Genomic DNA, 12,113 nt, shown 5'->3' on the forward strand with positions numbered 1-12,113 from the left:
CTTGTAGGGGCACAAGGAGCACGAAACCGTTAAGGGGGCTTCCTCCCTTCCAGCGCAGTGGGCCTGTTACCATGCAACACCCCAGGAGAGCACCCCTCCTTCCACAGAGTTCAGGAAACAAAACTCTTGACAGTGGGTCCTTGGGTATACTTCAGGGTGATACCTCCCCCATTTTTGCCCCTCAGTTCCTGGATCCTCAAATAACACTGAGATCCTAGAGATTTAATGCCACCCAGGCCTGGTGTCATACTTACAAAGCATGATCTAGAAGTACATGGGAACCCCCTAACCCCCACCCCACTGTTGACTTTTTTTAACATATTTTTAAATTTTTATTTATTTATCAATTTATTTATTTTTGGCTGCATTGGGTCATTATTGCTGCGCGCGGGTTTTTCTCTAGTTGCAGCGAGCAGGGGCTACTCTTCGTTGCGGTGCGTGGGCTTCTCATTGCGGTGGCTTCTCTTGTTGTGGAGCACGGGCTCTAGAGCGCAGGCTCAGTAGTTGTGGCGCACGGGCTTAGTTGCTCCGCGGCATGTGGGATCTTCCCAGACCAGAGCTCGAACCCGTATCCCCTGCATTGGCAGGAGGATTCTTAACCACTGCGCCACCAGGGAACACCCCACCATTGACTTTTGAAAGATGTCAAAGTTATCAAAATATGTGGTCTACCACAACTCAGGTGAAAACCACCTTCCCTCTCCTCTCCTCACACCCCACAATTGGTCCTAAGCAAATCTTCTAGAAGCTGCACCCCCCAAACCACTCTTTCACTCCCAGTCTAACGAGCTCCATTCCTCCCCTGCCCGTCACAACACTTTATTATATGTATCTGCATTGACTTTCCTCCAGCAAGCAACTTTTCCTCCTTATGTTCAGTAAGGTGGGAGGGGGTGGGGCAAACTTGGTGCAATTATTATTATTTATTTATTTATTTATTTATTTATTTATTTTTGCGGTACGCGGGCCTCTCACTGCTGTGGCCTCTCCTGTTGCGGAGCACAGGCTCCGGATGCGCGGGCTCAGTGGCCATGGCTCACAGGCCCAGCCACTCCGCGGCACGTGGGATCCTCCCAGACCGGGGCACGAACCCGCGTCCCCTGCATCGGCAGGCGGACTCTCAACCACTGCGCCACCAGGGAAGCCCTGGTGCAATTATTGAGTACTCTTTAGCAGGCCAGGGGAGGAGGAAGTCTGAATACACGCGTGTTCTGTCGGCAGGAGAAGCAGCTCGAGGTGTAAGAGCATTTGCAAGATGGCTGTCCGAGCTGTCACACTGTTGTCTCCCAGGGGGAACCACAGCTGTCTTCAAAGGGCCATTTCATCCCTTCTGCAAGTCCAGATGCTTCTAGATGGTGGGGTTCACGATAAAAGCAGGACTCCCAGGACATCAGCCCATACTTCTTTGGCTGTAAGGCAGCTTCCAGATCAGAAACAATATTGCAAGATTCACTAGAACAGCAAATGAGGCGTGAGTAAGTTCATGAATAGTAGCACTGGCAGATGCATGGTGCTCAAGTAAAACAAATCCAGATCCCAAACGGGCATCTGTCGATGTATGGACACACTGCTGATACCCTCACAACAGCAGTCCGGAGTGATGGCAGTCACATTAGGGTTGGCTGGCCCCTAAGGAAGGACAGTGCCATATCGATTTCAGGATTGGTGCTACTTTGTGGCCAGAGGCCACTGGGTTTGGCCTTGGTGAGAGAAAGCCCTGCGTGGACTCCCTCCCTGCCACAGTGGCCGCCCTAGTCAAAAGGCCATCGAGCAGCGACTGGGCTGTCTGGGGAAGAGGCTTCCTGGTACCCACAGGGCTGCTTATCAGCCAACAAAGATATTTGAGCTCCTTCAGCAGCAAGACTCTCCTTTCGGTTGGAGCTCAGAGTCGGGGCACAGAGTACCACAGGACTGTCCTGGCTGGGGAACGTGGCCTCTGTCAGTGATAACACAGGACGCACTAAGGGTTGAGTAACCTCTGATAGAGCCCTATCTTAAATCAACTACGCTCTCCTTGGGCCTCAGAAGCTGCTTTGTTTAACTTTGTGCTGTTTGCATAAAGATATGATAAGGTTCCCCAAGGTTTAAATAAACTTAGAAGTCAACAGAGTGCATTACCCTCTGTTCCTGGGAAGGGAGGCTTAGTGAGGTGAAGACACAGCACAGTGCAGAGGCTGGCGGCTGGGGTCTCACATGCCTCTCTCCTGCAGTGCCCCCAGCCCCAGCCTATCCCAACTGAGCTTCCCTGGGGTTTCTTTCTTTTCCTTTTCCTTTTTTCTCATTCTGGTTACCAGTAGGAGACCCAGGGCCAAAACACTAAAACTACAGAGGCTAAGCCAGGGGTCTCAAACTCAGGTGGTTACAGGGACCGAGCAGGTAATAAATAAGTGTACAGAGAACCAGGTGAAAGAAAACAGGTGTTTGTGGGGAGGGAATTCCCTGGTGGTCTAGTGTTTAGGACTCCACGCTTCCACTGCAGGTGGCACGCGTTCGATCCCCGGTCTGGGAACTAAGATCCTGCATGGCGTAGCCAAAAGAAAAAGAAAAAAAGGAAGGAAGGAAGGGAGGAAGGAAGAAGGAAAGAAAGACAGCAGTTGGGGGACTGACTCCTGAGAAGATGAAATAGACATACCTGGTCCTATTCCTTCTGCCAAAAGTCCAGCTGAAACCCCTGGACTTTATAGATAAAACAGGCATGAGAAGATTGAAAGGTGGAGGGAAGGCAGACCAACTCGTGACCTCTGGACCCAAGGACACGTGATTCCCTCATCGTTGTCACCACCCTGCTGCCCGCCCTCAGACTCCTGGTAGTTCATGATGAGTGCCACAGCTTTTCTTTTTCTTTTTTCTCCCAGTTTTATTGAGTTATCATTGATATAGGCACTGTACAAGTTTAAGGTGTACAGCATAATGATCTGATTTACATACATCGTGAAATGATTATCATGGTAAGTTCAGTGAACATCCGTCATCTCATATAGACATAAAATTAAAGAGATAGAAAAGAGGGCTTCCCTGGTGGCGCAGTGGTTGAGAGTCCACCTGCCGATGCAGGGGACGCGGGTTCGTGCCCCGGTCCAGGAAGATCCCACGTGCTGCGGAGCGGCTGGGCCCGTGAGCCATGGCCCCTGAGCCTGTGTGTCCGGAGCCTGTGCTCCGCAACGGGAGAGGCCACAGCAGTGAGAGGCCCGCGTACCGCAAAAAAAAACAACAAAAAAACAAAAAGAGAGGGGATGTGACTTTCCTCAGCCTCGCAGGTAGCAAGAGACAGAGCTCAGGGCAAAACCAGCAGGAAGCCCACTCTCAGGACAAAAGCATGTGATTTCAGGCACCCACCCTATACTCAGCCACACCGCCTGAGCGGTCTGCCTCTCCTCCGACCCAAAGCCACGCCACTAACCAGGAAACTGCAGCAGCCAGCAGTCCACTGGATGGACCTGGGCTTCGGGAAGAGATATGGGAACATATGTGTATGTATAACTGATTCACTTTGTTGTAAAACAGAAACTAGCACACCATTGTAAAGCAATTATACTCCAATAAAGATGCTAAAAAAAAAAAAAAAAAAAAAAAAAGAACTTGCTCCAGGGCAGCCCCCCCACCCCCCACCCCACCCCCATCCCCGCCCAGCACCAGCAAGGCCCTCTGGCCGGGCACTCCCAGCCCTGCCCAACCCAGCCACAACAGGCCCAGCCCAAGACCTTTGCCCCTGCGAGAAGTAGGACCCTGGTTTCCATGGGCCTCTCTGGCCCTGTTTACCTCACCCCAGGGCTTGGACCCTTACGGAGGAAGACATAGGCTGCATGCCTACATTTGAGAAATGTGCGGCAAACCAGAAAAACCCCTAGGCCCGGTTTGATGAGGTTTCTCCTCTCGCCTGGAAGTGCCCTAGGTTCCGACTAGATTCCAAAGGCACGTGACAGAGTAGTGTCCCATTATCAGTCATGTATGCCAGGAGGAGGGCCCCCAGGCAGACAAGGTTGCAGGAATGCCAGAAAGTGATGTTTTTGCATGAACTCTCTAAATCAACTTTCTCTTGACCCAGCACCGTTCTGGGCACTGAAGATACGGCAGTTAATAAAACCAGCAGAAACCCTTGCCTGTTTGGGGACCTTCTGGATGTCCCAGTGGAGCTGACATACTAGAGCAGAGAGAGAGAGAATAAAAAATAAGTAAGAAAAATATAGAGTATGATGGACGGTGTTAAATGCTAAAAAAGAATGTAAAGTATAAAAAGGGGACAGGACATAGTGGGGTGAATAGCTGCGATTTTATTTATTTATTTATTTGGCCACACCACGTGGCTTGCGGGATCTTAGTTCCCCCACCAGGGATTGAACCTGGGCCACTGCGGTGAAAGCAGGGAGTCCTAACTCCTGGACCGATGGGGAATTCCCAGCTGTGATTTTATTTTTTAATTTTTAAAAAATAATTGTATTTTATTTATTTACTTTTGGCTGCGTTGGGTCTTCGTTGCTGCGCGCGGGCTTCTTCATTGCGGTGGCTTCTCTTGTTGCAGAGCACGGGCTCTAGGCACGCGGCCTTCAGTAGTTGTGGCACACGGGCTCAGTAGTTGTGGCTCACGGGCTCTACAGTGCAGGCTCTGTAGCTGTGGCGCACGGGCTTAGTTGCTCCGTGGCATGTGGGATCCTCCCGCACCAGGGATGGAACCCGTGTCCCCTGCATTGGCAGACAGATTCTCAACCACTGGGCCACCAGGGAAGCCCCAGCTGCGATTTTAGTGTGGTTAGGGAAGGCCTGGCTGGGAACAAAAACATGAAAGGTGAAAGGAGTGAGTCATGTGGTCTCTGCAATGTCCCAGGCAGAGGACACGGCAAGAATGGGGGCCCTGAGGTGAGGGGAATCGAGGAAGGTGGGGGACAGACCCTCCAAGGCCAACTCTGTAGGGCTCTAAGCAGGGCGAGGGATAGCCCAGGTGTGGGAGCAAGGCCATTGGAGGTAATGTCTCTGACTTCCCACTTTTGCCTGGATTAAACCTCTTTCACCACCGTTTCATTAAGGTGGATCCGAGTTCTGACTCCCAGCCACCCCCGCCGGCTCAGCGGGAGAGAGGACCAGGGCTCTGTGAAGGGAGGGGACTCGATGGGGGCTGCTCTGGGAGGGGAGAGCAGCTCAGCTAAAGGGATCCAGGGTCACCGCGAGTGTTAAGAGCTGAGAGCTGGAGAGGGGCTAGAGAATCTGAGTTCCGCACTGGCTCGGGGGTGTCTTCTGGGAGCCTTTGCGGGTGGTCCCTGGCTTCCGAGTCCAGACGTCCAGGGCTGGCAACCCCATGGGCCTGGATCAGGCCGGGATCCTTTGCTGGGAGCGCTGCCTCAGAGGCCAGAGGGACCGAGGGAGCAGGTGGCGCAGCTCCCGGGGCAACGGCCCACTCTGGGAAAACAGCCGCGGCCACGCCCACAGTGGGCCCTCCCTGTCCCCGCGGATCCCTGGCAGCTGGCAGCGCCCCCTTCCCCACGCCTCCCGGGCCAACGGCGCTGAAAATGCGGGGGCGGGGGGGAGGGGGAGTGTCCAGCACTTTGTGCTTTTCACCCCACACCCTGTAGAATTCGTTTCCGAGCAGTGGGGAACCAGGAGCGAGGGGCGGGGGCGCAGGTCTCGGCCCCGCCCTCTCTTGGCACCCCCCGCCCCCACCCATCCCCGCGCCGTGAGCCACTCCTGGCCAAGTCCTTCCTCCCAGGGCGCTTAGTGAAGGTGGGAAGAGGGGCCACGTCACTGTCCCCGGGCCTGGGAGAGGGCGGCTCCGCCCCTCCCTCCCCCGCCGGAGCGCTGGGCCGGGAGCGAAGACTAACCTGCCCCAGCCCAGGCCAGCCCACTCGCTGCCGCCCGCCTACAAAGCCACAGGCAGGTGCAGGAGCAGCCGCTGCGCGAGCGGGCAGAGCGGACCCTTTAGGGCGCACGCCATCCGTGTGTCTTTCCGTCGGTCCATCAATCCGGGCGTCAGTCCGTCGGCGCACCGCGGCCCCAGCGGCCCCGGCCCCTCTTCGTCCCGCACCCGGAGCCGCCCGCCAGTGACGGCTTTGGCGCGGCAGCCATGTCCATGGGCCTGGAGATCGCGGGCACCTCGCTGGCCGTGCTGGGCTGGCTGGGCACCATCGTGTGCTGCGCGCTGCCCATGTGGCGCGTGACGGCCTTCATCGGCAGCAGCATCATCACGGCGCAGATCACCTGGGAGGGCCTGTGGATGAACTGCGTGGTGCAGAGCACGGGCCAGATGCAGTGCAAGGTGTACGACTCGCTGCTGGCGCTGCCGCAGGACCTGCAGGCGGCCCGCGCCCTCATCGTCGTCGCCATCCTGCTGGCCGCCTTCGGGCTCCTTGTGGCGCTCGTGGGTGCCCAGTGCACCAACTGCGTGCAGGACGACACGGCCAAGGCCAAGATCACCATCGTGGCGGGCGTGCTCTTCCTGCTGGCCGCCTTGCTCACCCTCGTGCCGGTGTCCTGGTCGGCCAACACCATCATCCGGGACTTCTACAACCCCTTGGTGCCAGAGGCACAGAAGCGCGAGATGGGCTCCGCCCTGTACGCGGGCTGGGCGGCCGCGGCGCTGCAGCTGCTGGGGGGCGCGCTCCTCTGCTGCTCGTGCCCGCCGCGCGAGAAGAAATACACGCCCGCCAAGATCCTCTACTCGGCGCCGCGCTCCACCGGCCCGGGCACCGGCACCGGCACAGCCTACGACCGCAAGGACTACGTCTGAGTGAGCAGCCGCGGGAAGCCTCTACCACTCCCACGAGCTGGCGCGCCCTCCAGTCCTGCGTGCGGCCTTGCATCGGAGACCAGCCCACCCAGATGCCAGGCAACTCTCTCGCTGGACTGGGAGGGGACCTCCCGGCGCCCCCTTCCCCAGCTGCCACCCCTCCTCGGGCCGGGGAGCGGGACTGCGGAGCCCAGGGGCCAGCCAGCATGGACCATGACCCCTTGCCCCTCTGGAGCGCGGAGCTGGGCTGACTGCCGCTACTCGTTCGCCCCGTCGGGCTGCGGCCTGACAGCCCTCGTTGAGCAGGGACCCGCAGTCTTGAAAAGGGCCACTTGATATTTTTCAATAAAAACCTTCCGTTTTGCAGTTGCCTGCGCCTCCTTGTCCTGAGCGCGGACAGGCCTCCACCTCCCCGCAGAGCTCTCCCCGCAAGGGTTGGCCTTGGCTGGATTCTGCTCTCGCACTGCCCGGGATGAAGCCTAGAGAGGGGCCGAGTTTCGGTAGCCGAGAAAGTGGGGGCTGTAAGCTGAGCTGGGTGCTCACTAGCCAGTTGGTCCTTTGGCCTGTTCACTGGGGATTCAGACGATGAAGCCCCAGTCTGGAGGGGCGGGATTGAGCGCTCCCGGGCATGGGGGGTGGGCGGAGGATGTCAGGGACCCCCTTCTCCAGGGTTTGTGCCTGGAGCACGAGCCCGCACAGTGCTCCCGCACACCTGAATCTCTCCTGTGGCGTGTGAAAGAGCACATTCAACGCTACGATTTCATATTTGGGAAAGGAGAACAGAAAGATCTATTGTTTTGGTAAAAACACACCACCAAAGGAAGCTGAGCGGAATCTTCTCACCAGAAAAAGAGATGAGAGAGGGGCCTCATTTTCTTCCTGAAACCCTTGAGGGAGGGAAAGAGGGAGGGTGACTCAGAACTCTCTGGTGACATTCTAATGCTAAGGTAAACAAGGTTTGGAAGCACTTGTGTCTTGGAGAAGGTGTAACAGGTTCAGGCAGTGGGAAAGGGGGCTGGTGTCCGGAGCCGGGAAAGTGGAATTCCAGTGGCTGGGGAGGTAGCAAGGTGAGGGAGGAAGTGACAATGGGGCCCTGGGCCCAGAAGAGGCCAAGTCATGGAGAATCTCGTGTGCAGAACTACAGATTTTGGACCCTAATCTAATGTTATGGGAATCATGGAAGGGACGTACCTGGTCAAATTTACGCTCTAAAATAACCTCCCCAGCTGCCCCTGCAGGACTGGGACTGGAGGGGGATGAAGGCAGGAGACCATCTTAGAGGCTGTGCAGCTATTCCCCTGTGAGATGATGCAGCCCAGAAATAGAGCAGGGACAGTGGGGTGGGGGACCAGGCCTGATGGGGAGGGGGCGTTGTAAAAGAAGCAAGATGAGCTGGGCTGGAGAACCATTTGGACATGCGGGGTGAGGGAGTGGAAAGAGCTAGGATAACCCCAATTTTCTGCCTTAGGCCACTGACTGGCTGGTGGTGCCATTTACCAAAATAGGACCAGGTTGCTGGGGGAAGATGATGGTTTCAGCTGTGAGTGAACAGAGTTTGGCAAACCTGTGGGACCTCCAGGCAGAGACGTCCAGGAAGTGACAGGACATACGTAGAGATCTGGAACTCAGACACAGTAAACCTGGCTGTTGTTAGCATACATACGGCAACCGAAACCAGGGAAGTGGATGAGGTCAGTCTAGAAACCAAAGAGAAAAACAAGAGTTTCAAGAGGGCGGGCGTTGGCGATGGCATCCGAGGCTGCGCAAGTCACCGGGCAAGAAGAAGCCTGAAGATTAAAAGCAGCAGGGTGCTCACTGGCGGCCTTAAGTAGAGGCGCGGGGGCAGATGCAGTGGACAGAAAAGTGAGTGGGAGATGAGAACCAGAACCAGAACATGTAGACCATGCGTCCTAGAGGTTTGGCGAATCCTGGCCAGGAGAGCCACTTGCAGGGGAGCAAGGGTCACAGGACAGGTATTTGGGATTGTGGAGGCTTGCAATTATTTCGAAATTATTGTATCTCGAACTTCTTGGCCGGCAGCAAAGCGAAAGCAAAAGGCCCCAGGGGCAGGCAGATTTTTTTCAGTGGAATGCTTCACATAGCTCCCAAAAAATTCTCCTCTAGTTAAGGAACAACAGACATGTTTTTACCCTTTATGACCCGAGGAAGAGGAAGTAGGCTACCATGAACAGTAAGAGTACCCTGGCTTTAGATCCTTCATTCTCTGTGAGATTCCAGGAAAGGACTTGGGGTTGCCATTACTTTCTCTCCAACCCAGTCCCCTTTGGGAACCAGTTTTCTAGCCTGGGGGGAAGGAAACAGAGTGACATGGAATATGAAGGTGAGGGGGGGCTGCTAGTGATGGATCCTAGGGAGAGCTAGAGGGAGGGGATGTGGGCTGGGGTGGGGGTGGGGTGGGACGGCTCCATGGGGAGGCCTCAGGGGAAGGTGGCGTAGCCACAGGGAAGTGAGGGGAGGGAGCCCAGTAAGAGGGAAGGGACTCAGAGAAGGGGGTCAGTGAAGGGGAGGGGGCTCCGTGGGGGGAAGTGTCAGAGAGGGAAGAGGCTTAGTGGTAGAGGGGGAGGGAACTGAGATGGGATTTGGGGGTGTAGGCAGAGGACCAAGGGATTGCATCTGCCTTCACCCACCCCCACGGTCTCTTGGTTAGTGGAACCAGGCAGCCAGGTTGGCCCAAGCCAAAACTGAGGGGCACCAGGTGGCTCCTTTGTCCCAGAGGGCCCTGCAGGCAGGAGCCAGGTTATTCATTTACCACTGGCTTCAAGAGGGCAGCCTGGATGCAACGCCTCCCAGCCACACTGTGGCGGAGCTGCAGCCTGAGGCTCTGAGCCCGCCAGCACCCCCAAACCAGAGGGATGTGGCAGAGAAGGTAGACAGACCCAATCAGATGCTCAGGTGGGGTGGGCAGGGCTCCCCTGGCTCCCTAGTCTCTCCCCAAGCCTGGGCTCTCCTGGGCTCCCCTGGCGGGCAGTGGTGAGGTATCCTACCCCATCCTACACCCTCCCACCCCAACTCGCACACACGTCCTTGCCTGGCTTCAGGATCTGTCCTAACTCAAACTCTTCTTATTCTTTCTGGAGTTTAGGGTCTAAACAGAGGGGGTAGAGTCTGCAGCCTGGAGACCACAAACAGAGGAGGGTCCCACGTGAGGGGTCCCAGGAAATCTTGAGACTGCTAGAGAAGAGAAAGGCGTTTGGCGTGACTGGACTGGGAGTCAGCTGGGATCCGCTCCTTTCCCTGTGTGACTCTGAGCAATTCCCTCCCCTTCTGGGTCTGTTTCCCCGTCATTTCAACATAGGGCTTGGACCAGAGGATCCACGGGGGCCCCTGTAACTTGCCTTTTCCATCCCCACTTGTATCCTTATCAGCCCCTGCAGAAGAAAATTCGTCAGAACCAAACTGACCAGGTAAACAGGGCAGTTCACTCTCTGAGTCTCAGTTTCCTCATCCATCAAATGGGTATGATAATAGCACTGAGCTGTGTTGAGGATTAGTTGAGCCACCCTCTGGATTCCCATGCAGTCTAGTTTCACCCCGTCACAGCACATACTACATACACTATGCTGTTGTTCTGTTTCTTGTGAGATGTCCCCTGCAGAAGGTCATCTCCCAAGGTCAGGGGCACTATCCCGAGCTTCTCTCTGTCTGCAGCACCCAGTACAGGCCAGCGCCCATGTGTGTCCCTGTCTACGTGCAGGAGTAACGCCTGGCCTGGCACAATGCTAGACTCACCGTAGAACGTCAGTTAACGCGAGTTGGTATCGTTAATATTTTGGTGTATTCAGCCAGGCAGGAGTCTGGGAACACGAGGGAGATGGCTGGGTCATGAGAAAGTCCTTGGATTTCTTCAAAATCCACAGCCCCTGGAGCCCCCTGCCAGGCCCTGGGGCTCTGTCCCACCCCACCTCCCACCATTGTGCTGCAGGCTGCCCTGGTCTTGCCACACCTGTTCTAGCTCTTCCTCCTACCAAAACCAAAAGCCAAGTGTTTTATCAAACAAATACAGCATTTATTGTGGCTCCCTCAGGGTCTGCGGCAGGCCTGGAGGGACAGACAGTACCTTCCTTCTCCCTCCCCTGCCAGGGCTCCATTCAAGGTCATCCTTGCCAAGACAAGTATGCACTGCAGAGGAGGTGAAGAGAGAGAGAGCACCTCAGCCCTGGTGAGGGACCTTGGACATTCACTGGCCACCTCCCCCTCTCCTCTGTAAGAGAGGTGATGTTGTCCCTGCTCTATTTGATCTCCATAAGAACCCTGCAAGGTAGGCATTACACGATGAGACCACCGAAGCTCACAAGCTGATGAGGCTGCGCTGCAGGCTCTGCCGCCTCCTGTCAATCACCAGCCTGTTATTATTTCTAGATACGTCCACCTCTCTTCTTCGCCACTTGTACCACCGATTCCAACCAGGCTATCACCATCTTTCTGTAACAGCCTCAAGAGGGTCTCCTATATCCAGACTGCCTCTCCCTACCCTCAACTCTGCTCAGTCCATTTCCAAGCCATTTGGAATAGCCAAGTGACACAGTGCTGAATCTGGCCATGTCACTCCCCTGTTTAAAATCCTTCCAGTCCCCCAAGCCAACATGGATCTTAAGAGCCCACCCAGACACCATGGCGTGCCTATAGAGCCCCTACAAGGGCAGAGCCGTGTTTGCCTCTCAGTTTCTGCCTGCACTCGCCGCATTGCCCAACTCGGCCTCCCCACCCCAGCCTCCAAGGCCCAACCCCACTAGACAGCCTTCCCTTCCTCAAAATTCATGCTCTCTGGACCCTCAACACAAGTCGTTCTCTTTTCTTGGCACAGTTTCCCCATCTTCACCTCACCCTTCTTGGGAAGCTTAGAGGTCACTTTATATCCCAGCTGAGGGATGCTTCCCTGACACCCAGCCTACTCTTATAGAGTCCTGGGCATCCCACGCAACACCATAGCATTTGTTCCTCTGCGTCAGAATCACCTCTTTTTTTCTTTTATTGGCCGCATTGGGTCTTCGTTGCTGCGCGCAAGCTTTTTCTAGTTGCGGCGAGCGGGGGCTACTCTTCGTTGCGGTGCGCGGGCTTCTCATTGCGGTGGCTTCTTTTGTTGCGGAGCACGGGCTCTAAGCACGTGGACTTCAGTAGTTGCAGCATACCGGCTCAGTAGTTGTGGCACACGGGCTTAGTTGCTCCGCAGCATGTGGGATCTTCCCTGACCAGGGATCAAACCCATGTCCCCTGCATTGGCAGGTGGACAGAATCACCTCTTAACTTGTCTTTCTCCTGACCTAGACCATCAGCTCTGTCGGGGAAGGACCTTAGCATCCTGTTCACCTTTGTATGCCCCAAGGCTAGCAGAATGCCCAGCACAAAGCTGATACTCAATAAAGAAGAGACAAGGTTA

At 55.7% G+C, this 12,113-nt stretch overlaps 1 protein-coding gene across 1 annotated transcript; it reads left to right on the plus strand.

The window, feature by feature from the left end:
- The first annotated feature begins 5,673 nt into the window (after nt 1–5,673).
- CLDN3 (claudin 3) lies at nt 5,674–7,081 on the plus strand. Its single transcript, XM_059037275.2, has one exon. The coding sequence runs from the start codon at nt 6,053–6,055 to the stop codon at nt 6,713–6,715; it is 663 nt and encodes a 220-aa protein (XP_058893258.1). The 5' UTR covers nt 5,674–6,052; the 3' UTR covers nt 6,716–7,081.
- Nucleotides 7,082–12,113: the final 5,032 nt, after the last annotated feature.

Source organism: Kogia breviceps, chromosome 14, assembly GCF_026419965.1.
Source record: "Kogia breviceps isolate mKogBre1 chromosome 14, mKogBre1 haplotype 1, whole genome shotgun sequence".
Lineage (NCBI taxonomy): Eukaryota > Metazoa > Chordata > Mammalia > Artiodactyla > Physeteridae > Kogia > Kogia breviceps.